This window comes from Pelodiscus sinensis, chromosome 2 (assembly GCF_052426305.1).
Source record: "Pelodiscus sinensis isolate ZL-2025 chromosome 2, ASM5242630v1, whole genome shotgun sequence".
Classification (NCBI taxonomy): Eukaryota; Metazoa; Chordata; order Testudines; family Trionychidae; genus Pelodiscus; species Pelodiscus sinensis.
The window spans coordinates 258,706,583-258,733,387 of NC_143053.1; the positions used below are offsets into that span (position 1 = coordinate 258,706,583).

The following is a 26,805-nucleotide window of genomic DNA, read 5'->3' on the forward strand; positions in this document are numbered from 1 at the left end:
CAGGCCACACTGAGCCCCATTGCTCTCCCAGGGGTAACTCCATTGCGTGTGTAACCACCACTGGGCAGATTTGAACCTGGGACCTCAAAAGCTTGGTGTAGGAGCCTCTACAGCAGCGTGTTCCATGGCACACCATGAGGTGTGCCATGGAGAGAACAGAATTCAAAATGGCCACCCTTAAAGGGACAAGTCTCTTTTTTTTTTTTTTTTTTTTGGCTCAACAACTTTTCCTTGGGCGCTTTTTTTTCTCAACAAAAAATCCTTGGTGTTCCCCATAAAAAAAATGATTGTTTGATGTTCCTCGGTCTTAAAAAGTTTAAGAAACACTGCTGTACGGTTTGAGCTAAAAGCCAGCTGGCTCCCAGCTTAGGCTGTAGAGGTCTCTTGTATGTGGTCTAAGGGCTGCTGCATGGGACCGTGACACGCACACTCGGTGTGTGGGTTACATGTGCACTGAGTTTCTGAGCTGGAGGGTTTCCCCTAGGGGGTAGGAGTATGGCATCTCCTCCCCGGTACCATCCATTGGCTAATAGCGTGGTCAGGTGACTCCCTGGTCGTGATTCCCTACCCCTTTCCGTGGCACAAAGCAGAGGTGTAGACGAGGTCTGGGGCAAGAAGAGAAAGCGATTGACATCCAACCCATTGCAAGTGGCTGTTTATTAGACGGTGGCTGAAAGGGGCAGGATGGAGCCGGCTCCGGCACCTGGAGCACCAGTTGCCGCAAGGCTGTTTGAGGATGTTTGTGTCTTCCTCCCCGGATGGCCTTTGACTCTCACTTTCTCCCTGCTGTCATGCGGCGGTGGCGGCGAACGTGTCTGGTGGGCTGCCTTGGAGTTTTGTAAGGCCTTCCACAGCTGGCCCGCCGGACCCGAGCAGGCTAGAGAGAGGGAGAAGCACGTTCGTTAGGCATCCCAGGCAGACATGGAGCCACGCTGTGTGACGCTGGGGGAAGGCCAAGCCAAGCCCTGGAGCGTATGATCTAGGAGGTTATGTGCTGGTTAGGCCTCAGTTGCAGTACTGTGTCCAGTTCTGGGCACCGCATTTCAAGAAAGATGTGGAGAAATTGGAGAGGATCCAGAGAAGAGCAACGAGAATGATGAAAGGTCTAGAGAACATGAGCTATGAGGGAAGGCTGAAGGAATTGGGTTTGTTTAGTTTAGAAAAGAGAAGATTGAGGGGGGACATGATAGCCGTTTTCAGGTATCTAAAAGGGTGTCACAAGGAGGAGGGAGAAAACTTGTTCATCTTGGCCTCTGATGATAGAACAAGAAGCAATGGGCTTAAACTGCAGCAAGGGAGGTTGAGGTTGGACATTGGGAGAAAGTTCCTAACTATCAGCGTGGTCAAACACTGGAATAAATTGCCCAGGGAGGTTGTGGAATCCCCATCTGTGGAGATATTTAAGAGCAGGTTGGATAAATGTCTATCAGGGATGGTCTAGACAGTATTTGGTCCTGCCACGAGGGCAGGGGACTGGACTCGATAACTTCGAGGTCCCTTCCAGTCCTAGTATTCTATAATATGATTCTCTGAAGGGTGGATGGACTCCTCCCTGAAACAGCGCCCGCCCTTCCCTGCTCGCTTTGCACTGCCCGAAGAGGGAGCTCTTGAGATTCAAGGGCATTTTTCGCTCTTGGTCCTGGGGCCAGGAAGAGCCGAGGGCCCGGAGGAGAAGTTACTTGCACGGTGCAGAGTGGGGGAGGATCCTCCCATTGCAATTACACTTCTGGGGAACAGACAGCCTTAGGGTACGTCTAGACTGCGTTGCTATTTCGGGCTACTGGAAGTATAGCAACGCCGCATCTTTAAAAGCTCCTGCTATTTCCCAAAAGAGCAGGCATGCTAGTCCGGCATCCTCATAACCCCTGTTCCACAAGGGTCAAGGGATTTGTCGGAATAGTGCCTTGTTTTGAAATGTGGTGCTGTGGATACAACGGCAAATTTCAAAAGAAGCTCTTTCGACGTAGACTCGGAATAAGCAGCACAATTTGCACAGCGCAAATTGCGTCGCTTATTCCAACAGACGGGTGCTGTCTAGATGCATCCTTAGAGGGGTAGGCCAGGTCCCCAGTGGGTGTAAATCCTCGCAGTCCATTGAGTGCTGTTGAGTTTGCCCCTTTGCCCCAGCTGAAGTCAGTCCCAGCGTGTGACTCTTGGGCACTGTCTTATGGGTGCCAGGAGAGCTGGTGTTCTGGAGAAGAAATTTCAGGCTACGTCTGCGCTGCCAGTTTTTGCAGCAGAAAATATGCTAACGAGGGACTCATTTGCATGAGTCACGATCTCATTTGCATCTTTTCTGCCGATCCATTTTCGCAGTAGGGGTGTTTGCGCAAAAACAAGCAGCGTGGACATTTCCTTTTTGCGCAAAATCTCCTTCCGCAAGCCCCCAAAAAAGGAGGTTTACCGATCGTGCGGAAAAAGGGTTTTTTGCACAAAAAGAAAATGTCCACTCTCCTTGGTTTTGCACAAAAACCCCGAGTGCAAAAATGGATGGGCAGAAAATATGCAAATGAGATTGTGACTCATGCAAATGAGCCCCTCATTTGCATATTTTCTGCCGCAAAAACTGGCAGTGTAGACGTAGCCTCATAGTGGCCCAGAGCTAAAGATCCAGACCAGCGAGGGGCAACCGAGGCTAGTGAGCGGGCCGAACGAATGGCCCTGCTCCATCTCAGCCGGCTGCAAGATTGTTGTGACCACCAGGGTCTCCCGGGATCGAGCAGTTCTGCTGACGGCGCTTGCGTAGCTAGAGTCTGCAGGGGGCGCCGATGGAACCAGAGCAGCACCGGGATTGGCTGCAGAGGGAGCGCCCGGCTCTCCCAATCAATGAGCACACACCTCGCTTCTCTGGCTTTACGTGTGTGTCACTTCACTAACACCGGTAGGGAAAACCCCCCATGTGGACAGGAACCGGCGGCATCTGGCAACCCTGCACGTGGGCAACGTTAAGCAAAATGTCTCGTAGGCCACCCATGGATCCCTGAAGGGCCCACCCCGATTCAGACCCTGCAGCGGCTCCCCGCCACTCTGGGGACGGCCCTGAGAGGCAGAAAGGGAAGAACCTGGCTGGGGCTGTTGAGTAGGAATGGAGACACCCCCAATACATCGGAGCCTGCGTTCCCAAAGCCGCCTGCCCAGTGTTTCTTAAACTGTGTTCCGTGGCACACCGGTGGGCGCGAGGCAGTCGGAGGTGTGCCGCGGAAAACAACAGAGTTCAAAATGGACTCTTTTTTTTTATAGAATACTAGGACTGGAAGGGACCTCGAGAGGTCATCGAGTCCAGTCCCCTGCCCCCATGGCAGGACCAAATACTGTCTAGACCATCCCTGACAGACATGTATCTAACCTACTCTTAAATATCTCCACAGATGGGGATTCCGCAACCTCCCTGAGCAATTTATTCCAGTGTTTGACCACCCTGACAGTTAGGAACTTTTTCCTAATGTCCAACCTAAACCTCCCTTGCTGCAGTTTAAGCCCATTGCTTCTTGTTCTATCCTCAGAGGCCAAGATGAACAAGTTTTCTCCCTCCTCCTTATGACACCCTTTTAGATACCGGAAAACGGCTCTCATGTCCCCTCTCAATCTTCTCTTTTCTAAACTAAACAAACCCAATTCTTTCAGCCTTCCCTCATAGGTCATGTTCTCTAGACCTTTCATCATTCTCGTTGCTCTTCTCTGGACCCTCTCCAATTTCTCCACATCTTTCTTGGACTTTTCTTTTCCCCCTCAATAACTTTCCCCCCAACCCTCTTTTTCTTTTCTTTTTTTTTTTTTTTTGCTCAACAAAAAGTCCTTGGAGTTCCTCATTAAAAAAATTATTGTTTGGTGTTCCTCCATCTTAAAAAGTTTAAGAAACACTGCGCTAGCCCGTCAGCTCCCCCTGGAAGCAGTCAGCCGAGTCTCGCCCACATCCCCACTTATCTCAGCCCCATGTGAACTCCGTCACCCCTCCCATGGCACCTTCCTTTGGCCGGTGTATGTCTGACAGGAGTAGGCCCACAGCATCCCCATCTAGGAACCACCCCGGACAAGACTGCCTGGGCCCTGCCAGGTCCCTACGATCCCTCAGCAGGGTACGTGAGCAGAAACCTTCCTTACCGCCTCGGCCGCCGGGTCGCAGGTGATCAGGATAGTGGCCGGCCACTGCTCGGAAGAGACGTATCCAGAACAGCGCCTCACCCGCTGCCAGGGAGAAGAGGAAGAGGTCAAGGCTCAGTTCATTCATCTCTGCCGCCCTAGTGCTGGGAGCTGTCCGTGTGCCTCCGGGTGGACGTGTGGAGGTACAGACCGACCTCTTTGGGGCAGACCGTCCCGTTCCCTTCTGAAACGTCTGCAAATCAGCCAGCGGGTGGTAGCGGCTGCTCTCCTGGAGACAGCAGCCGGGAGCAGAGTTCCGATAGGTTGGTCTCCGAGATGCTGCAGAGGAGTGCTGTTTGCTGGCACCACCGGGGCGCCGACCCTGTTCGCTGCCTCCTGGCCTGGCGCTACGCTCGGGACGTTACAACCGGAGGGGCACGGCACCGCCAGGCTGAACCGGTGCTCACGGTGCCTCGGCCCAGGGCTCCTGCATGGTAAACGGAGCCGGGAACCAGCTGCGGGAGAGGCGCTGGCTCTCAGAGCACCATTGAACACAGAGGACGGCTGGCAGCCAGAGAGTGGGAGGGGGAGTTACAACGGGGGGAGTTACTGACTTCCACACACAGGGGGTGGAACAGGCTGGGAGCTGCCTGCAGGGTGGTGGGGGTGAGCAAGCAGGGGGGCCTTTGCTGGGCCGGGGCGCGTGGGCGAGAAGCCAGAGGCCGGCAGGGCTGCCCTATCGGACTTGGCATTTCTGCCAAAAGCAGCAGCCTGCATGGGGAGTTTGTCATCTGCCATTCAGTGGCACAGGCCCTGGGCTACACCATGTCAACAGAAGGGGGGAGGACTAGCTCAGTGGTTTGAGCATTAGCCTGCTAAACCTAGGGTTGTGAGTTCAATCCTTGAGGGGAGTCATATAGAGCTCTTGGGCAAATGTGTCAGGAATGGTGCTTGGACCTGCTGTGAGGGCAGGGGAGTGGATTCCATCTCTGTGAGATAATATATCTCTGTATGTTGAAAGCTAGCTAGTCTCTACAGCACTAAGTCTCTGTGGGCTTGGCCAAAGGACAACCAGAGCAAGTCCCCTGCCAGAAGCAGGGGAGCTGTTCACATGCAGGGCTCAGGCCATAAGGTGGGGGGGTATGTTCCAATGAAGGAGCACAGATCTCTTGGTTGCCTAGAGGGTGAATGGCCTTAGCTTATTTCCTTCTTTCTTCTCCCCTTCCCCTCCAGCCACATCTTCCATCCCTGTGCACCACCCTGCTTCATTGAGCTTTCTCCCTGCTTTCTCAGAGAAACACCGTTCCTGCCTTTTCACTCGGTCTCTCTCCCATTTACCCCCAGGGTCCGCCTTCTGCTTCCTCTATCCCTCTGATGCCCCCATCTTCCCGTGTGTCTATTGTCTCTGCAATCCGGCCTCCGTCTGCAATAAATCTTGGTCCAGATACATCTTAGGAAGGAATCCGAATTTCATTATCCCCGTGTCACAGATAGGGAAACTGAGGCACAGCATTTTTGCCACTGAGTGGGCCAGTGGCAGGTCAGAGGAGTTTCTTGCTCTGTCCTAACCTCAGCTCTCTGCATCATGCGGTCTTTCCTGTTACTCAGCTGCCATGCCCACCTGTGAACACAGAGAGAGCTGGCAGCAGTCCGAGGACTATAGCTGCAATCTGGTGACACCACTCTGCAGCTTTCGGCTCTGCAGTCGCTCCCCGCCCCTTTTGTGCCTCAGTTTACCCACCTGCAATGAGAGTAATAATACAGATTTGGGAATTTAATAGCGGGACCCTGGAGATCATCTAGACAGATCACCTGTATAATCCAGGCCACAGAAGTTCACCCATTCATTGCTGCATGATACCCAGTAACCCGAGGTTCAACTAGAGCAGGCCTTTGAGAAAGACACCTCTAGTACTAGAGTTTGATAGCACTGGACTAGACCCGCTAAATCGAGCGCCAGAAGATGGATCTCCAGCGTGGCAAGAGAAGACGTGGCCGCCGCTCAAATAGAATGCCAAGCGCCGTCCCCAGGCACAGTTCTCCACGTAGCACGTGACTCCTTACCCCGTCCTCTTTGAAGTCACACTCCTCCATCGCAGCTCTCTCCGACCCCAGGCACACCGTCTCTTTCACGAGGAAGTGCAGCGCTCGGACACTTGGAGAGTTCCCGTCCTAAGCGTTTCAAGGAAAAGACAAACGTCTGTGAGAGAAAGGAATCGAACTGAGGCATCAGCAGCGTTCCAGGCCTCCCTATGGGGCTTGGCCAGCAGCTGCAACTCGCCAGCAGGGCTGGCTTGATCGCAAAGCCACGGAAGTCACTGGGAGTCTTTTCACAGGCTTGGCTCTGGGCCGATACCCAGCAGCCCAATACTGGCCTTCACTCACCCCACAGACACCACTACCTCAGCGGAGGGCAATAAACCAGCAGTGGTTCACCAGGGTTAGCCCCTGGTTGGCCACTGCCACTATATTTACTTGCACCTCTGCAGGTACAAGCCATCGCCGCGCCCATTGGCCGGGAATAGTGATCCGTGGCCAATGGGAGCTGTCATGCTCCCTCCCCCGTCGCCGTACCTGCGGAAGCACAGGTAAATACGACCGTGTGGGGTCCCACCGGGGCTAACCCTGGCAGACTGGATCCGTCCTGGGGACTGGTATTTGCCCACCCCTGCACGACCTGGCGTCAGCTCCTTATTCTAGGGAGTTTGAAACAATAAGGCCAGATCTTGCTCAAGTGGAAATCAGCAGTAGCTGAGGGGTTTCGTCTGCACTTTCCTGGAGATGCCCAATGCAGGGGTGGCGAGTAGAGTTGCCAGGTGTCCGGTATTCTACTGGACAGTCCGGTATTTGCGCCCTCTGTCCGGTAAAAAAAATTAGAAAATACCGGGCACGTGCAATGTCCAGTATTCTCGGATTTTTCTGGCGGTGCACCGGATGGAAGCCTGGCGTGGGCGGGAGGAGTGGACGGAAGGCGGGGCCACGATCGATGCTAGGAGCCTGTGATTGCACAGAAGCCTGGCGTGGGCGGGAGGAGTGGACGGAAGGCGGGGCCACGATCGATGCTAGGAGCCTGTGATTGCACAGAAGCCTGGCGGGGGCGGGAGGAGTGGACGGAAGGCGGGGCCACAATCGATGCTAGGAGCCTGTGATTGCACAGAAGCCTGGTGTGGGCGGGAGGAGTGGACAGAAGGCGGGGCCACAATCAATGCTAGGAGCCTGTGATTGCACAGAAGCCTGGCGTGGGCGGGAGGAGTGGACGGAAGGCGGGGCCACGATCGATGCTAGGAGCCTGTGATTGCGCAGAAGCCTGGTGTGGGCGGGAGGAGTGGACGGAAGGCGGGGCCACGATCGATGCTAGGAGCCTGTGATTGCGCAGAAGCCTGGCGTGGGCGGGAGGAGTGGACGGAAGGCGGGGCCACAATCAATGCTAGGAGCCTGTGATTGCGCAGAAGCCTGGTGTGGGCGGGAGGAGTGGACGGAAGGCGGGGCCACGATCGATGCTAGGAGCCTGTGATTGCACAGAAGCCTGGCGTGGGCGGGAGGAGTGGATGGAAGGCGGGGCCACGATCGATGCTAGGAGCCTGTGATTGCGCAGAAGTCTGGCGTGGGCGGGAGGAGTGGACGGAAGGCGGGGCCACAATCAATGCTAGGAGCCTGTGATTGCACAGAAGCCTGGCGTGGGCGGGAGGAGTGGACGGAAGGCGGGGCCACAATCAATGCTAGGAGCCTGTGATTGCACAGAAGCCTGGCGTGGGCGGGAGGAGTGGACGGAAGGCGGGGCCACAATCAATGCTAGGAGCCTGTGATTGCGCAGAAGCCTGGCGGGGGCAGGTGGAGTGGCTGGGAGTCTCAGCTGGGAGGCAGGGTGGCGATGGCTGCTCTGGGCGCATCAGTACGGGGGAGGCGGGGGGAGTGGCTGGGGGGAGTGTCCGTACTTTTTTGTTTTGTTTTTGGGGTTTTTTTTTTACTTCTCACTTGTGTGTGTCCTCCACCTGATTCTTCTGTGGGTGAGTGGCCCCTGACCGAAAAAAGGTTCCCACGGGATGGATCAGCCTGCGTATGCAGAAGCCAGAGTCCTGAGCGGTTCATGGTTTCAGTCCCCAGCTAATCCACATCTGGGCCCCATCAGGTAGAGCATCTGACCTGAATATTGCCCAGGTACTTACCCAGCCAGACGGAGAGTCTGCCCGCAGGAGCCGGAAGTGAGAGTCCCCAGCTGCCCTCTGGTTGTAGAGGCCTACAGCGCGGGAGACAGCCTCCTTGTAGCTCAGTGTCCCTGGCGGAGGTGACGGGGTGGTGGCTATGGCCACCCCGAGCACCAGTAGAAGGGCCCATTTCTCCATCCTGCCTTCTAGGCTGGGCTGTGCGAGCTGGGAACACTCTGGGGGAGTCCTTTTCCGTGCTGCTTCCTCTCGGGCAAGGCGGGTGGTGACAGATTGTCTTCTCTGCTCCTGTTTCCCCCAAGACTGCAGCCTTCTCTTGCACTGACAGGAAACGGCAGCTGCTCAGGGTGCTCAGGTATGCACATTGGGGGAGTTTGGTTCGAGCAGTGGGTGCGGGGAGGGACGGGGGGGGCGCTTTCTCAGTTGGCCTGGATTAGCATGAACACATGCTGGGAGGAGATGGGGAAGGCACACAGGCAGTGAAGCAACTGTCTCTTGTTTCCCGAATCACAGATTTAGGGCTTCACACTCCACTGGGCTCTCAGTAACCCACAGCCCTTGATAACAGGCTCAGCCTGTTTTCGCTGCTGGTCCTCATGTAACCCACGCACCTACTGACAGCGGTGCACTGTCCGACCTAACGACACCAAGACCCCTTACAGGGAGAATGAGATTGCTACAGCCTGAGCTGAGAGCCAACTGGGTTTTCAGCTCAGAAGGTGCAGGCTCATGCACTGAGCTCCAGAGGATCGTGGTTTGATTCCTCCTGCCGGCGTTACGCTAGCATCGTACAGAGGGAGTGTACGCTTTCCATGTGCTGTCAGGACCAGAAATCTCCCACTGCCTGTGAAAGGCCACGTGGGTTTTAACTGGACTCAAGCGGCACTGAAGAACCAGATCCTGAGCTGGTATGAAGTAGCGTCGTTCTCTTGACATCAGCTGTATTTGTCCCTCATAAGAGAGAAGACTGGGAAGGGACATGAGAGCGGTTTTCAGGTATCTAAAAGGGTGTCATAAGGAGGAGGGAGAAAAATTGTTCTCCTTGGCCTCTGAGGATAGGATAAGAAGCAATGGGCTTAAACTGCAGCAAGGGAGGTTTAGTTTGGACATTAGGAAACACTTCCTAACTGTCGGGCGGTGAAACACTGGAATAAATTGCCCAGGGAGGTTGTGGAATCTCCATCTCTGGAGATATTGAAGAGCAGGCTGGATAAACATCTATCAGGGATGATTTGGATGGTGCTTGGTCCTGTAGTGAGGGCAGGGGACTGGACTCAGTGCCCCTTCCGGTTCTAGTGTCCTACGATTCATGACTTTGCCCCAGCAAAAATGGGGCGGGATTGTTTGAAGAACCAAGTGTAGAGAGAGCAGAATAAACGCGTTAATGTTACATACATATGTAGAGCGATCAATGTTGTATGACTTCGTAATGTTTTGCAATAGGTTATTCATTCTTAGGCCCTTCCCTCCCACTAGCCTTAGGCCCCTCAGAACCTTAATCCGGCCCTGGCCTGGCGTGGCCACCTCAAACTGTTCTATGGATGGGGCAGCTCTGTCTACGCTGTTGCAAGAGCAGCCCTGGGAGCCCAGGTAACTGGGGAACTCTAGACCCTCCACCTACCCTGAGCAAGGAGCCGGGGAACCCGAGAGCAGCTCCCAACCCATGTCCCTGCCTCCCAGAGATGGCCATCCAGAACAGGTGGAGGGTCCAGGTGTAACCCACACACCTAGCATGATTACTGAGCAATGCAAGTGGTACCTAGCCCACAGCAACAGCTAAGATCAAGAGACCCCTACAGCACCGGCTGGGAGGCAGTTGGCTTTTAGCTCAGAGGGTAGAGGCTCCTATACTCAGCTCCAGAGATCCCAGGTTCAAATCCACCTGGTGGCGGTTTCACGGGGGTCACCAGGCTCCCTGGGCAGTTCATACAATGGTCCATCTGGCAACCAGGGCTGGGGAGGGCCAGACCCCATGGTGGTGGGTGGAGGGAGGCCCAAATATGCTTTGAGCCAGTGCTCCAATACCTCTAAATCATCCCAAGAACAATTGTTCGGTGTCATCTCTATCACGGCCCTGACCATATTTGTTACCAGGCCGCCACAGTCTTCCTGTCCTTTCCTCATCGCTCAGACTTTCTAACCCTTCCCTCGTTTGGGTGGCTCTCCTCGGGACTTTCTGCAGTTTGTGTGTGTGTTTTTTGCGACGCGTGGCACCCATCTCTGGACACAGCCCTCCCGCGGGGCTGTCTCCAGCACTGAGTGGAATAAAATAAATATCCCCTGGGCCTTACATAGGACACCTCTGTGAACACCCCCCAGAATGCTATTCGTCTGTTTCACCACAGCAGCTCGTGGCTGGCTCTTCCTCTGTCTTTCCCCCGACGTAGTTCTGCATTTGATTCTTCCTTTTCTCTTTGCGCTTGTCTTTCCTACGTTTTATTTTTTGATTGCAGAAGAGCTCTCCCATTTATCACGGTGCTTTTGGCTTCCGATCCCATCCTGCAAAACACTTGCCACTCCTTTCAGGCTGGGGTTATATGCAAATGTTATAAGCAGACGCTCTACCTGCCTAGATCTGGGAAGGTGTATGTGTGAGACCAGCTCCTGGTGTGTGTCCCGATCCCCCTGGCCTCCCATCCAGGGCAGGTGGAGGGTCTGTGGCTCCGGGGCTAGCTGGTAACTCTTACCCCAACTTTCTCTGTCTTTCAGCCTGGGGCTACCAAGCCATTCTAAGATCCATCCAGGCAGCTGTGGAAAGCCACAGTCCTTCTCCAGCTACCCTAGGTGGAGGATCTGAGGGGTGTGGACACAGACCAGTGGTTGCTCTTGGTGGGTGATTCCCATTCTGGGCAGGTGGAGGGTCCACAAGCCATTCCTACCTGGGCGGCCAGACTCCAAGTTCAGGACTGACCAGGGAGCAGCACCTCAGGGGGATAGAAGGGGTAGAGGGATGGGCTTGGCCCAAAAGGGGGGTGGGCATGGCCTCTAGTGCCCCCCCCCCCTCCATTCTGGAATCCCTGCTACCTTTGCGATCTGGAAAGTTGCTCCAACAGACAATGAAACGACCCATTCACAAGCACGTAGAATAGAGCTGCATGGTAAGTAGCCACCAAAACGGATTTGTCAAGAACAAATCACTCCCCATCGACTTCATTTCTTTCTTTGCTGGATTTCTAGCCCAGGGCCACAGTGAAGCAACAGAGGTGACCTAGCTTGAGTTTAGTGGGGCACGGTCAGCGTCTATCCCATGTGTATGGAAGATAATCCAGGATGGGTGAGGAATGGTGTCCCTAGCTTCTATTTGTCAGAGGGTGGAGGTGGGTAGCAGGAGAGAGATCGCTTGATCATTGCCTGTTCGATTCACTCCCTCTGGGGCACCTGGGATTGGCCACTGTCGGCAGACAGGGTACTGGTCTGGATGGACCTTTGGTCTGACCCAGTACGGCCGTTCTTATGTTTTTATAATCGCTACTGATTCCAGATTCCTTCACCTAGCTCCTTACATACCCTTGGGGTGAACAGCATCCGGCCTTGCCAACTTCAGTTCGTCTAACTTACTGAAATATGCTTCGATCTGTCTGTGCCTGTTCTGGCTGGTGTTCCTTCCCCCTTCTTGGGAAGCAGCTGGTCACAATCAATTCTCTTAGTGAAGACTGAAACCAAATAGGATGATTCTCCTTTGTATCATCCGTTATTCCCTCCCGTCCCTCCTTAAGTAACAGACCTGCCCCTTCCTTCATCTTACTCTTGTTCCTGATGCCTTTATAGAACCTCTTCCCATTGCTGGGTTAGTTCCCTGCTAGCAGTAACTCACTGTGGCTACGTCTACACTGGCATGATTTTCCGAAAATGCTTTTAACGGAAAACTTTTCCGTTAAAAGCATTTTCGGAAAAGCGTGTCTAGATTGGCAGGATGCTTTTCCGCAAAAGCACTTTTTGCGTAAAAGCGTCTGTGGCCAATCTAGACGCGCTTTTCCGCAAAAAAGCCCTGATCGTCATTTTCGCAATCGGGGCTTTTTTGCGGAAAACAAATCTCAGCTGTCTACACTGGCCCTTTTGCGCAAAAGTCTTTTGGAAAAAGACTTTTGCCCGAACAAGAGCAGCATAGTTTTTCCGGAAAACCACTGACAATCTTATATGAGATCATCAGTGCTTTTCCGGAAATTCAAGCAACCAGTGTAGACAGCTGGCAAGTTTTTCCGCAAAAGCAGATGATTTTGCGGAAAAACTTGGCAGTCTAGACACAGCCTGTGTGTCCCAGCCTTCCTGGTTTAGTCCCTGCAGGCTTGGGCCGTTCCTTTACATGCGGACTTAGCGCTTGGGCCTTGTTTCACACTGTGGCGTTCGGCTCACTAACGAGCCCCTGATGCAGCCGCCGTGGCCTCTCGTTAGCATGCCTGGCCCTCACGGTGCCAAATTCACAGGATTTAAGGCGAGAGCATGAGAGCAGCAGAAGCAGGTTTGTTGTCAGGCCAAACAGCTCACGGCTGATGGGCTTTGCACCTTTCGCCAGCCTGCTGGGTGATTTGGTCCCGTTTGGTTCTGTCCTGGGAGGCGGGAAGGGAGCTGTAGGGTTGTCTCAACTTGCTAGCCCCTTGTGCTAGCAGCCTGACCACCACTGGTGTGTCTGGGTGGGAGAAACCCTGGGGCAGCCCCGCTTGTTCCATAGGGGGGAATTCACCCCAAGACAGAGGGACTGCAACAGGTCCTGAGCACCACCAAGCTTTTAACACGAGATCCCTCGGTGCTCCAGTGTGGTCAGCCTCCACGGAGAAATTTCTCTGGGTTTTGTGGCCAGGCCTGTGTCCGCTAGAACAGTGGTTCCCAACCTGTGGCCTGAGGACCCCTAGTGGTCCACGGTGGTACTGAAGGAGGTACTCAGAAAGTTGGGCGCTGAGAGGCTCCATGCAGGCAGCCAGCAAGTCCCTCAGCCCCCGCTGCTTCTCGACTGGGCTGAGGGACGTGGCTTAGGAATCAAATCGGGCTGAGGGGCTAGCTGGTTGCAGGCACAGCTATATTGTTTGGGGGGGTCTGTAAAATTGTCAGGGATTGAAAAGGGGTCGGGCGGTGAAACACTGGAATAAATTGCCCAGGGAAGTTGTGGAATCTCCATCACTGGAGATATTGAAGAGCAGGCTGGATAAACATCTATCAGGGATGATTTGGATGGTGCTTGGTCCTGTAGTGAGGGCAGGGGACTGGACTCAGTGCCTCTTCCGGTTCTAGTGTCCTATGATTCATGACTTTGTCCCAGCAAAAATGGGGCGGGATTGTTTGAAGAACCAAGCGTAGTGAGAGAAGAATGCTGGAAAAGGTTGGGAGCTGCCGTCCTAGAACAAACAACCACGGGGCCTTCTCCACTTTCCGGCTGGAACAGGCTCTACGTCAGGGAAGCTGGACAAGCCCACGATGGGCGGGACCATTAACCCGGTTAAGGGCCTAAATCCATGGCTAGATACACCCTGTGCCTTACGGCCCCTGAGGCCAATGTGGCGCCATCTTGTGGTGGATGAATGAACGTTCTAGTTTGTAAACCACAGCATGCCACGGGCCCGTGGTGGGTTATCTGCGGCTCCAGGCCACATGCAGCCCATCCGGGTTCTAGATGCAGCCTGCAAGACATTTTGTTTATCCTTGTTCCTGTATAGGGTTGCCAGATTCTGCTGGCTTCTGCCCAGGTCATTTTTTGGTTGGTTGGTTGGTTGGTTGGTTTGGGGACCAGTATGCCTGTAAAGCGAGGGCACTTGAAACAAAGTGGGGGCTGATTGCACACCGCTCTGATGGCGAGAGACGGGCCCTCCGTCTGCCTCCAAGCAAAGCCCTGCTCCGGTTCCATCAGCACAGCCCACAAACTCCAGGGACGCAAGCTCAGTTGGGGCAAGGGCTAGCTCGGTGTTTTGACCCAGGGCTGTGAGTTCAGTCCCTGGGGGGGCCATTTAGGAGGCTGGGGCAAATCTGTCAGAGATGGTGCTTGGTCCTGCCAGGAGGGCAGAGGACAGGGCTCAATGACCTCTCAAGATCCTGTTCTGACCCTATCTCAGGAGACCTCATCAGTCTTCCAGTCCACTTGCTAGTAGGGTTGCCAGGTGTCTGGTTTTGAGCCCGACAGTCTGGTATTTGAGCCCTGTTTTCGGGAAACATTGAGAAAATAGAAATGTCGGGTATTTTCTAAATCGGATGGAATGTCGGTTACGATGGAATGTCAAGTGTGTCCGGTATTTTTGTTGAAACCATCTGGCAACCCTACTCACTAGCCCAGCTGGCCCATGGCTGCGAGGGGCCCTCCATTGTCTAGAGCAGGGGTTCCCAACCGGGAGTACATGTACCCCCAGGGAGTACAAGAAACTTGTCAAGGGGGCCCGGGGAATATTTGGTAAAGAACTAGATTATCCTAATTGAAATATTCCAAAAGTCGTAGTTAGTGAAAAAAGTTGTGGATTCTAGAGTCTAGAATTTATTTCCCTTCATATTGAATAGGGGGTACGGGAAGATTTACAAAAGCCAAGAGGGTACGGGGACCGAAAAATATTGGGAACCCCTGCCCTAGAGGGAGCGTTTTGATTTTGGGTGGCTCCGAATTTCGGTGCCGAAGTCAAGATGTTTTGCGGGGCCTCTTTTTCAGAGCAAAAAGAGCTCTGGCCTGTCTGAAAATCAGGCCCCTTTGTGGCCATTGTGGGTTGTCACCCAAAAGAGTGAGCTGCTTTTCACGAGCTGGGCCTCCGTGTCTGGATCTCTTGCAGTTGGGCAGGGGAGGGTTAGGGTGAGCGAGGCTGGCCTGTGACTCTGAGACAGGGGCTTTCCGTGGCCAGCGGCACAGCCGGGTGACTCCCTTCGGTTCATGTCCCTAAGCGCCTCCTGCAATATGGATGAAGACGACAAACATTTGGGTTCGCAGAGAAGCCATTTATTGTGCAGAGGAGGCTGGGGGAACAGCACTGGGGCAGCCACTGCGCAGTGGGGAGAGACACTGCAACGAAGCGGTTCAGATGGGTAGGGGTCCGGTTTCTGACAGTGTTTCCTCCCGGGGGAGGAAAAAACGGAGACGCGGGTGGGTCTGGCAGCATCGGAACTCTTTTGTCTCCTCCCCTGCTGGATCCCGCTAGCCAATCAGCTTGAGACCAGTCGAAATGATTTGCCAGCGATTTCTGCGAATAAACCTACCCGCTCTCCTCTTGAATCTCCCCCAGCGGCCCCGGGTGACGATATCAGGCTAGAGGGGGGAAAGATCAGGGTGAGCATGTCCATGCAGAGCCATACCGGTCCCTACATCTCGGCAAATGAGACTTTGCGCTCTTGTGTTTTATTTCTAATGACTTGAGGCCCCAACTTTGATCGCAGCTGCAGCAGTTGCTATACAAAGGCAAAGGGCTTAACAGGCACAAAGGCTGGGCGGGGAACAGGGTGACATGCCCAAGGTCACACAGCTGGTCAGTGGCAGAGCAGGGAGGAGCACCAATGTTCCAATCCAGTGCCATCTCCCCTGGAGCACATGGCCTCTGCTGAGCCAATGAGCTCATCCAACCAGAGTCACGGCAGGCCCAGGTGGCTATGGGAGGGGAGGAGTAGCCCTCAGGAGGGAGGCTTGCTGCTGGGCTCTTGGACAGAGCTCTGCCTCTAGGGGAGGGGCAGGAGCTTGCCAGCTGCAAGGACAGCGCGCCAGGGCCGTGCCATTGAAGGCTCAGGATTATACACTCAGCCCTTACCCCATTCCCCTTGGCTGTCTCGAACCCGCACCCCCGGCTTGGGCAGGTCGCTGCTGCAGGGCAGGAAGGAAGGGCCCTGCCTGGCACCTTTTTGTCTGGTGTGTGGGATCAGGGGCCTTTCAGTGCCTGCACCATGCAATGTGTGTCAATGTCACCCGCAAAGGCAGCTGGTGAGGAGGCTCCCGGCCCCTCCCTCAGCCCCACTTGCCCTGCCCCCAGGCACTGCATGGAGCCTGAGGTTTCCTCTGTATCCCAGAGAGACTGGAATCTGCTCCCAGCGCTCTGGTGGCTGCAGGGCTCCTCCTCCAGGCTCGGGAGAGAACTTTGCAAACTCGCTGCCAGCAGGGGGAGCTCCTGAGGACGCTTGTGCAGCACGAAATACCCGGCCAGGATCTCGGCAAGGGATACCCTTAATTCTGCCCCTGCCCAGCCAGGTCACTCACCTCCTCAGACGCATCCTCGCATTTGATCATGGCAGAGGGGGGGTCCTGTTCAGTGGAGAAGAATCCAGAGCAGTCTTTGATCAGCTGCCGGGGAGAGAAAAGAGCTCAGCGTGCGACCCTCAGGGAACCTCACCACTCAGGCGGCTTCGGTAAGGAGACCTGCTTCGCAGTGTGGTGCGGGTCACAAGTGCAGCAGGAGGTTGAGAGGTTCACACTCGGGCCTGGTTTGGGCGTTACACTGAGTCACGTCCCCACTGTGCGAGGCGCAGTGCAGAGACCAGGAAGACGGTCTCTGCCCTGAGGCGTTTACAATCTATTTAAGCCGGGCCTGTGTTCAGTGGTGCCTGGCTGTGCGAGCAGTCAGAGTGGGCTCTTTGGCAGGACTTGTCTGCTCCAGCTGAGTGAGGGGGCACACAGAGAACGTCGGATGGGTAAATGGAGCTATAGAGACGAGGACGGATACTCAATGGAGCCCCGCGAGGCTGGATCACTCTAGGGCAGAGCATGCTTATCGGGCTTGCTGTTAAAGCTAGGATTTGGGAGACCTGGGTTGAATTCCCCACTCTGCCACTGCCCTAGTGTGTGGCCTTGGGCCAGTCACATCACCCGCCACTGACACTGGGATCAGAGTACTGCCTCTTGGCCAGCTTTTGCCCTAGAACTATAGATTCCTAGGGCTGGAAGAGACCCCACGAGGTCATCGAGTCCAGCCCCCTGCCCAAAGCAGGACCAACCCCAACTCAATCATCCCAGCCAGGGCTTTGTCAAGCTGAGACTTAAAAACCTCTAGGGATGGAGATTCCACCCCCTCCCTAGGGAACCATCCCAGGGCTTCCCCACCCACTTAGGGAAATAGTTTTTCCTAATATCCAGCTTTGACCTCCCCCACTGTAACTTGAGACCATTGCTCATTCTGCCATCTGCCCCCACTGAGAGCATCTTCACTCCATCCTCTTTGGAACCCCTCTTCAGGAAGTTGAAGGCTGCTGTCAAATCCCCCCTCACTCTTCGCTTCTGCAGACTAAACAAACCCAAATCCCTCAGTCTCTCCTCATAGATCATGTGCTCCAGCCCCCTCATCATTTTGGTTGCCCTCCGCTGGACCCTCTCTAATGCGACCACATCCTTTCTGTAGTGGGGGGCCCAGAAATGGCCCTGCCTGTCTAAGATTGTGAACTTCTTGGGGGCAGGGACTGTCTGTGTAGCATCTGGCACTGTGGGCCCTGATCTCATGGGGAACAAAATGCGAGGGGTGCCACAAATATTATATTGTACACAAGGTTCATTCCCCTCCTTCCCCCGCCCACTTCCTCTGACTTCAGCGAGGGGTCCCTGGTAGACCAGTGCTCCAGCTGACAACAGCAAACCTGAGATTCAAAGCCCTGTAGACCTGTCAGGAGGTGCTGGATGGATGGATGGATGTGTGTTTGTGTAACATTGGTGTCAGCAGTAGGATACAGTGGAAATGCACTGTACCATAGCATCCTGGGCTCCATCAATTCCCTTATTGAAACGTGCATGCTCTGGGGGACCCGAGGACCTGAGCCATGTTGTTGGTCAATTGAAGGGACAGCTGTTGGATCCGGTGGTGCTGGAACAATTCTTAGGGTGGAGGGTGCTGAGTTCTGCCCCCTCCCTTACACCTCTTCGTGCTCCTCCCACAGTTGCCAACTCTTCTCGACCGGACGCACAGGATGCCAGTCGCAGCAATGGCATCCGGTCCATATGGTCCAGGAGAGCTGGCAATCCTAGCCCCTCACTGCCTCCAGACAGGATCCTGGCCAGCAGCAGAGCCTGCAGAGCCGGTGGTCTGGAACCTGCTGGCCCATGGGACCCCACAGGCTGGCCCGGCGGACGTGATGATGCCAGTGGGGCTAAGGGGACCTCAGAGGCCCAGCAGGGCCCTACAGGCACCAAACAGAGGCCAGCACCTCCCCACCCCCCACCGCACCCTTACTTCCCATGCCGATGATTGGATCCAGTGAGACAGAAGAGCAGGGGCAGTGTCTCCAGGCAGCGAGTGATGCTTACCCCGTCTTCTTTGAAATCGCATTGGTTGATGTCGCGTTTCTCCGAGATCAGGCACACTGTCTCTTTAATAGTAAATTTCAGCGGCTGGACAGTTTTCGAAGTCATGTCCTAAGAAGACATTCCACGAAAGAACAAAATGAACATTCATGGTGAGCGGCAAAGCACCGGCCTCCACATTGGGCCTGTAAATGGTTTTCTTTTATGCTCCAGTATCGCCCAAGATTGGGCGTCTGAGCTGTATCGCGCTGCTTGCTGCTCACACACAATTGCTGGCAGGACTCTGTCCCTAAGGAGACCCCAGGCTAAGAACAGAAGTGTGACTTGCTCTACTCTACTGAAGTTTTAAATGAAGATTCTTAGCTATTTTGCCATTTTGTGGCCAGCGAAAAATAATGATAATCAGAGGTTAACGGGGTTTTAAAATTAAATCTGTCTTCTGCACCCAGCTAAATTGGGATCCTCTGCACAAGAAGACCCAGAGGGCACACTGAATTCAAAGGTTAAGCCTGTTTAACCCTTCCAAAACCGGTATCTTTTAACACACTATCAACAGGATTCATTTGTAAAGGGCCAGAACCCAGACAGCACACTCAGTTGTCTTTTATCATGATTTTTAAGCCAATCCCATGGGGTTTTTTCCAGGGCTGACTCATTATCTTTGAACACTTGTAGCTGATCGCTGCCTTTGCGCTCGGCGCTGTACAAACAGAGTAAGAGGCGCCTGCCCTGAATTGCTCCCAGAATAATGCACAAAGACATTCTCTGCCTTCTGAATCTGAATGAATTGCTGCTTTCAAGCCAGGAGCAGGCAGCCGCGGGGTGGTAAGAACGGGAAGTAGTGCACGGCTGTGTCCCTGCTTCTATTTCACTCGTCTTCAAAACCCCTCAGTGCCCTGCTGCTTACCAGGACTTGAGCTGACTTGTCTCTAAACTCCCTGTTGTTCCCTCCCCCCAATGTCTGCCTACTTGGAGTGTGAGCAGGGACGTGAGTGTTTGGGAAGTGCCTCGCCCATAGCTGGCACCCCCAGAAATCAGCCCTGGGTATAACAGCCACGGCGCAACCCCCTGACTGTAGGTACACGGGCTAGCATCCGAGGCAGCGATTCCCCGTTGATCTGCGCTATGAGTTCAAGCCCCAAAGGGATTCTCAGGTCACTCACCCAGTCTGGCTGAGGCTCCGCTTCCAGGAGCCGGTAGGCCAGCGTTACGCCTGGCTCTTGGTTGTACACCTGTACTGCCGCTAAAATCGCATCCTCGTGGGATGGCAGAGAAGATGCTGGTGGCGTGGGGGCTGCTGTGACCACCCCGACGAGCAGCAGGATTTTCAGGCAGGTCTCCATCCTGTGCCCTGTGGGGTCCAGTGCGAGCCGGTCCTGTCCCTCCTGGGGAAAGCTCTTTTATAGGCTGCCTCCTTTGCACAGGCTAGTGCCTCATTGGCTGCCTGCTCCCATCGTCCCTTAACCAATGGCGCTCCTCCTTCCATCTGCAGGCTATTTCCATTGGCCACCCTACTGGGGCAGGCACAGAGGGGATGTTGGTCTGGGGAAAAGAGGAATGTTTCAAATACTTGGCTGCAATCCTGGGCACCAATTGCTAAAGAATCCACAGTGGTGGGCTGTTCCACGGGGAAAGTCTGAGCTACGTGTCTTAATTCTGTTGGCCAGCTCCTTGGCTGGTATAAATCGCCGTCGCTCCCTTCTCTAGGTGACTGGGCAACAGGATGGCAAATGAATTTTAATGCTGGTAAATGCAAAGTAAGGCATGTTGGACAAAATAATCCCAACTATACTTACAAAATGTAGAGAGATCTTGGAGTCATTGTGGATACTTCTCTGAAAACATCCACCCAGTGAGCAGCAGCAGGCAAAAAAGCCAACAGAATGTTAGGAATCATTTAAGAAAGGGATAGAAAATAAGACAGAGAATAGCTTATTGCCACTATATAAACCCATGGTACGCCCACATCTGGAATACTGTGCACAGATGTGGCCGCCCCATTTTAAAAAAGATATCTTGGGATCTGAAAAGGTTTAGAAAAGGGCAACAAAAACGATGAGGGGTTTGGAATGGGTCCCCTATGAAGAGAGATTAAAAACGAGGAGTTTTCAGCTTAGAAAAGAGAAGACTAAGAGAGGATATGACAGAGGTCTATAAAATCAGACTGATATGGAGAAAGTGAATAAGGAAAAGTTATTTGTTCCCATAACATAAGAAGTAGGGGTCACCAAATGAAATTAATAGGTAGCAGGTTTAAAACAAACAAAAGGAAGTTCTTTTTCACACAACATACTGTTAGCCTAAGCCATCCCTTCTTAGTGATATCCTGTTGCTCCTAGCCATATTCTATAGCCCACCATTCCCTATGTATCCCTCCTCATGGGGTTAACTTCTCTGTAGGCACCTGCCCCCTTTTTTCCTCATCCAGCATTCACAGTGGGACAATTTTGCGTGCATGTGGCTGTGTCCCTACCCGAGCCACGCTGAATTATTTTGGAGAGTCAGATTTCATGCGACACCGTTTCAAACGTGTTACCAAAAGCCAGTTATATCCATCGACCACTTCCTCTTGATCCACTGCTCCTGCCGTTCTGTGAAGCAGAGCAATCAAACCGTCAGATCTCTGCGAGTGGGCTCTTACAATACTTCCCCTCCACATTAGATGCAGTAAGCAGGGTGGAGGATGTGAAGCCCCCTTGATTGGGATTCTGCTATGGGGCAAGAACAGGAAGTCTCAGGAAGCATTCTTTCTTCCGCTCGTTTCTTGCGCATACTGGCCGACAGTTTAGCTACGGTTTTGAAATCCAGGCAGGACGGACCAGGTTTGTAACTGACAATTCCATCCCTCCTTGCGTGGGATGTGAGTTAAAGTCGGTGCTGTGTTCACTCTGGATTGGGCGGCAGCTGCTGAAATGCGAGACATTTCTAACATGTCTTCTCACACTCCCAGTCCCCACTGCCCTTTCCGATCCTTGCGTCTTGATGCAATTGAATACACGTCTTATGCCACTTCTTCTCATGACCGGACGAAGGTAGTTTTTACCTGTGAAAGCTTATGCCCAAAGAAATGTGTTAGTATTTAAGGTGCCAGAGGACTCCTCGCTGTTTTTGCAGATACAGACTAACACAGATTCTCCGCTGAGACTTATTATTATTAATATAACACTTTGATCACATCATGCTTTGTTCAGCAGAAGTTTCTCTCTCAGGTTAGGGAGAGCCTCTTGCATGTGCCTTCTGGGGCTTAGGTTGATGCAGAATTGTGCTTGAGTCAACTGGAATTTGGCCAATCATTTGCAGACTCTTGTAAACTCCTTGTGGGACTTCTGGTAAGTTACTTCGTTTCTCTGGGCCTCAGTTTCCCATCTATGAATAGTAATCCTTCCTTGTTCCCAGTCTTCATCCATATGGCCTGTTTAGTTTGAACGCTCATACGGGCAAAGATTAGCCTTACTATGTGTGCATACAGTGCTCGGTCTTGGTTGATATCTGCCGATGCCCATGGCATATGAAATAGAAAGACTGAGGTGCTTGGCAGTGAAGAATCCGTCTCTGAATCTTCATCTTCTGGTGCTTTATCGAATAGTGGTTGCTCTGAGAGTCCCAGTGCATCCTTGTGGTAGCCCCAAGGTTTAGCACTGCTCAGACATGTGCAGTCTCATTGTGGCAGGTGCATCTGTAACAAGATGTTGCATTTGTGTTTGCCTGATGTCTGTGTGCTTTCTCTTTCCAGCTGTCCAGCACAAACCTGGTCACTGATTTCGGCTTATAGAAACAAAGAATAGGAAGGGATCACAAGAGATCATCAAGTCCAGTCCCCTGCCCTCACAGCAGGACCAAGCTCTGCCTAAATCATCCCTGATAGATGTTTATCCAGCCTGCTCTTAAATATCTCCAGAGATGGGGATTCTACAACCTCCCTGGGCAATTTATTCCAGCGTTTAACCATCCAGACAGTCAGGAAGTTTTTCCTAATGTCCAACCTAAACCTCCCTTGCTGCAGTTTAAGCCCCTTGCTGCTTATCCTCTCCTCAGAGGCCAAGGAGAACAATTTTCTCCCTCCTCCTTGTGACACCCTTTTAGATACTTGAAAACCCCTATCATGTAGGGAACATGACCTATGAAGCCAGGCTTCATGAACTGGGCTTGTTTAGTTTGGAAAAAAGAAGATTAAGGGGGGACATGATAGCGGTTTTCAAATATCTAAAAGGGTGTCACAAGGAGGAAGGAGAAAATTTGTTCCTCTTGGTTTCTGAGGACAGGACAAGAAGCAATGGGCTTAAAGTGCAGCAGGGGAGGTTTAGATTGGACATTAGGAAAAAATTCCTAACTGTCAGGGTGGTCAAATATTGGAATAAATTGCCAAGGGAGGTGGTGGAATCTCCCTCTCTGGAGATATTTAAGAACAGGTTAGATAGACATCTGTCAGGGATGGTGTAGACGGAGCTTGGTCCTGCCTTGAGGGCGGGGGGCTGGACTCGATGACCTCTCGAGGTCCCTTCCAGTCCTATGATTCTATGATTCTATGTCCCCTCTCAGTTTTGTCCTTTCTAAACTAAACAAGCCCAGTTCTTTCAGTCTTCCCTCATAGGTCATGTTCTCTAGACCTATTATCATTCTTGTTGCTCTTCTCTGGACCTCTCCAATTTCTCTGCAATTTGCGTAGCATTTTCCGATATTTTTTTTCTGAAAAGGCTTTTTCGAAATTTGTCCCGTTTACACTGGGCCACATTTCGGAAAAGCCTCCTTTTTTGGAGGAGCTCTTATTCCTCATGGAACGAGGAATACAGGGCTCCCTGACAGAGTGCGTTTGCTCTTCCACAAAAAAAGCAGAAGAGCAAACGCTTTCCCTGCATGCGGCGGGGGTTTTCCAGGATACTTCTGGTATCCCAGAAAAACCCCGCAGTGTAGACATAGCCTCAGGTATCTCTACCCTGTACTGGTGTTTCTTCCCTGTATGCCCAGTCCCCTGGGTCGATAGGGCAGCTGCCTCCTACAGAGCCAGCCAGCACATCTTCCCTCTGTCCCCACTTCCTAATCCTGGAACCCAGCCACTTCCTCCAGGGTCCGTAGCACTGACACTAACAGACACGAAGGGTACGTCTACACTACATGGCTCTGCCGACGGAGCCATGTAGATTACCTTTGTAGACACAGGAAAATGAAGCACTGATTTAAATAATCGCTGCTTCATTTAAATTAAAATGGCTGCTGCGTTGTGCCGATCAGCTGTTTGTCGGCGCAGCACTGTAGTCTGGATGCTCCGCGGTTGACATCAAAGGCATTTGTTGACCTCCCTGGTAAACCTCATCCCACAAGGCATAATGGGGAGGTCGACAAATGCCTTTGATGTCAACCGTGGAGCATCCAGACTATAAAGCTGTGTTGACAAACAGCTGATCGGCACAGCGCAGCACCCATTTTAATGTAAACAGATCAAAGAATTCAGAGGGGTATCCGCCACGTTCACTATTTTTTTTAAAGTATGTGGCAACCCTAGGTCCGGCTGGAACTAGCCCTAAATCAGGGAGGCTGAGTGAGTCTGCAATGGGCATGACCACTAAACTCCTCGGTGACTAAAACCATGACTTGTGTGTGCGGGTGACACCCCTTCTCTTATGGCACCTGAGGCCAATTTGGGGGCCCCCTGTGGAGGATGAATGAAAGTTCTAGTTTCGAAACTATGACGTGCCATGGGCCATGCATTTTTCCAAAAGAGTGTTTGTCATGATTATGAGGGTTAGCCAGCAGCCTGGAGATTAAGGGGTTAACTACACCTAGCCAGGTGGAGTGACCCATAGGAATGTAGGTGGGACTTTTCAAACTGGGACAAAGGAATTTGGGTTTTTTGTCTTTTCGCCCTTTTGTCTCTGGGAGAGAGTTCTCTGCAGCTACAGAGAGGGACCAGCATGTCTCTCTCTCTCTCTCCAAGACACCATTCTTCATTTTCTGTAAGTAGGGTAAAGTTTAGGTAGTTTCGTTAGGCTTTATTGTTTTAAGGATTGGGTATGGGATCTGAGATCTGGCACTGCTTAAAAGGTGTTTTGGCTTTTCTGTGTAACTAAGTTCTAGGCCCATGGAGTTTCTCCATGAGTATATTTTGTTACCTTCCTCTCTAGTCATTATACTTGCAACCAGAATATTGTTGTAATAATAAAAGTTCTTTCTTTTCTTTTTATTAACCTGGCAGTGGTTAATGGTGTGCCCTGATTTTTGTTTTAGGGGTAAGATTTCCCAAATGATCTTTCCCCTGATTTCTTTATCAACATTTGGGTGGTGGCAGCGGAAGTTTTATTCCCAAGATCTAGGTTTTTAAGATCTTGGGGGGAAGTTTTATACCAACGCCTGGTAGATAAGGCTTTGGGGTACACTTGCTGGCCCCCACTTCTGCATTTATCATGCCAGAGTGGGGAAGGAGCCATGACAGTGTTGATTCTGGGTAGGCTAAGATCCGTGTGCCCAAGTAGAGAGATTCTGAAAGGGCCTTGTTTTCGGAGGGTAGGGGCTTAGCACTTTCTGAAAACCAGGCTCCTTAGAGGCCGTCCCGGGTTGGCGCCCAAAGTCACCATTAACAAGTTGGCTCTGAGTGTCTGGACCTCAGTTGCAATTGGGCAGGGGATGGTTTTGTTTAGTGGAGCTGGTGTGTGACTCTTAGTCGGGGGCTTTCCTTGGCCAGCAGAGTCAGGGGACTCATGGTTTAAGGCTCTAATCCAGTGTTTCTCAACCTTTTTTTTTATAAAGTACCCCTTTTTCAAACAAACAAAAATTATAAGTACCCCCAGGACCTACAGTTTTCAGACACACACCATTTTTTCTACCATTGCAACACATTTGTTTAAATAACTTAATCGTAGGCAGGCAGGCGATGACATTTTTGGGTGTAAAAAGTCCAAAAATAATAAAGCGCTGTAAAACGTAAAAATTCAGTTTTCTCCAAATTTCAGTTGTGTTGACGTACCCCCTCCAGACTTCTCTCGGGTACCCCTAAGAGTACTCATACTGCGGGTTATTATAGAATACTAGGACTGGAAGGGATCTCGAGAGGTCATCGAGTCCAGTCCCCTGCCCCCATGGCAGGACCAAATACTGTCTAGACCATCCCTGATAGACATTTATCTAACCTGCTCTTAAATATCTCCAGAGATGGGGATTCCACCACCTCCCTGGGCAATTTATTCCAGTGTTTGACCACCCTGACAGGCAGGAACTTTTTCCTAATGTCCAACCTAAACCTCCCTTGCTGCAGTTTAAGCCCATTGCTTCTTGTTCTATCCCCAGAGGCCAAGATGAACAAGTTTTCTCCCTCCTCCTTGTGACACCCTTTTAGATACCTGAAAACGGCTCTCATGTCCCCCCTCAGTCTTCTCTTTTCTAAACTAAACAAACCCAATTCTTTCAGCCTTCCCTCATAGGTCATGTTCTCTAGATCTTTAATCATTCTCGTTCCTCTTCTCTAGACCCTCTCCAATTTCTCCACATCCTTCTTGAAATGCGGTGCCCAGAACTGGACACAAGACTCCAACTGAGGCCTAACCAGTGCAGAGCAGAGTGGAAGAACGACTTCTCGTGTCTTGCTCCCCACACACCTGTTCATGTGAGAAACACTGCTCTAATCTCCTCCCACACTATGGGTACGTCTACACTACAGCGCTAGTTCGAACTAACTTAGTTCGAATTAGTTAATTCGAACTAAGCTAGTTCGAACTAACGCATCTAGAACTAAAAACTAGTTCGAACTAGCGTTTTGCTAGTTCGAACTAGTAAGTCCACATTGAGTGGACTCTGAACAGGGCTTAAGGATGGCCGGAAGCAGTGCCGGCAGGGCATAAAAGGAGGACTTAGAGCATGGAGATACTGTCTCAGGCTAGCCGAGGGCTGCGCTTAAAGGGTCCCGACCCCCACCCCGGACACACAGTTCTAAGGGGTGCCCCGCTTGCAAAGAAGTTCTGGCTTGGAGTGCCCTGAGTGCCCACACTGGGCACATCACACCACTCGGCCATCAGCCCGGCTGCACTTGCCGCAGGCTGCCATCTGGGGAGAGGGAGTAATTGGGGGGCTGCAGGAGAGCTTCCACCCCCAGAAGCCCGCAGAGCCAGCCCAGTCCTCCCCATCGGGGGCTCATACCCCATTCCTCCCTCACCTCCTTCCACTTACCCTTCCTTAGCCCCCCTTCTTCTTGATGTACAAAATAAAGATAACGTTTCTTCCAACATTGACTCTGTCTTTATTGAAAAAAACTGGGGGAGACTGGGAAAAGGAGGTGGGAGAGGGGAAGAGAAAGGCTGGGAGAGGGGAGGGCAACTAACATGATCAGGGGTTGGGAACAGGTCCCAGATGAAGAGAGGCTACAGAGACTGGGACTTTTCAGCTTAGAAAAGAGGAGACGGA

General features: G+C 52.4%; 2 protein-coding genes and 1 long non-coding RNA gene across 3 annotated transcripts; 1 reads left to right on the forward strand and 2 right to left on the reverse strand.

Annotated features, from left to right (window-relative positions):
* Positions 1 to 644: 644 nt before the first annotated feature.
* LOC102462075 (cathelicidin-related antimicrobial peptide Bf-CRAMP) lies at positions 645 to 8,595 on the reverse strand. The gene is made up of 4 exons (XM_089775999.1): positions 8,247 to 8,595; positions 6,145 to 6,252; positions 4,102 to 4,185; positions 645 to 877 (listed from the first exon to the last, which is right to left on the reverse strand). The coding sequence occupies exons 1-4, from the start codon at positions 8,421 to 8,423 to the stop codon at positions 773 to 775; spliced, it is 474 nt and encodes a 157-aa protein (XP_089632125.1). The 5' UTR covers positions 8,424 to 8,595; the 3' UTR covers positions 645 to 772.
* A 6,530-nt stretch (positions 8,596 to 15,125) lies between these two features.
* On the reverse strand, positions 15,126 to 19,851 carry LOC102462321 (cathelicidin-2). The gene is made up of 4 exons (XM_075922994.2): positions 19,581 to 19,851; positions 18,421 to 18,528; positions 16,390 to 16,473; positions 15,126 to 15,453 (listed from the first exon to the last, which is right to left on the reverse strand). Exons 1-4 carry the CDS (start codon positions 19,758 to 19,760, stop codon positions 15,343 to 15,345), a joined length of 483 nt encoding a protein of 160 aa, XP_075779109.2. The 5' UTR covers positions 19,761 to 19,851; the 3' UTR covers positions 15,126 to 15,342.
* Positions 19,852 to 24,288: 4,437 nt separating this feature from the next.
* LOC149525470 (uncharacterized) lies at positions 24,289 to 26,047 on the forward strand. The gene is made up of 2 exons (XR_016348648.1): positions 24,289 to 24,368; positions 25,875 to 26,047. It is a non-coding gene; the product is annotated as an uncharacterized LOC149525470 (long non-coding RNA).
* The last annotated feature ends 758 nt before the right edge of the window (positions 26,048 to 26,805 follow it).

What these genes read in the sequence shown, in the direction of transcription:
- LOC102462321 (XM_075922994.2), bottom strand. Translation starts at nt 19,760, where the DNA reads ATGGAGACCTGCCTGAAAATCCTGCTGCTCGTCGGGGTGGTCACAGCA. An exon ending in GCGATTTCAAAGAAGACGGG is followed by an intron (nt 16,474 to 18,420) that starts GTAAGCATCACT and finishes TCTCCCCGGCAG; the next exon opens with CTGATCAAAGACTGCTCTGG. An exon ending in GCGAGGATGCGTCTGAGGAG is followed by an intron (nt 15,454 to 16,389) that starts GTGAGTGACCTG and finishes TCCCCCCTCTAG; the next exon opens with CCTGATATCGTCACCCGGGG.
- LOC102462075 (XM_089775999.1), bottom strand. Translation starts at nt 8,423, where the DNA reads ATGGAGAAATGGGCCCTTCTACTGGTGCTCGGGGTGGCCATAGCCACC. An exon ending in GTGACTTCAAAGAGGACGGG is followed by an intron (nt 4,186 to 6,144) that starts GTAAGGAGTCAC and finishes TCTCCCTGGCAG; the next exon opens with CGGGTGAGGCGCTGTTCTGG. An exon ending in GCGACCCGGCGGCCGAGGCG is followed by an intron (nt 878 to 4,101) that starts GTAAGGAAGGTT and finishes CCCTCTCTCTAG; the next exon opens with CCTGCTCGGGTCCGGCGGGC.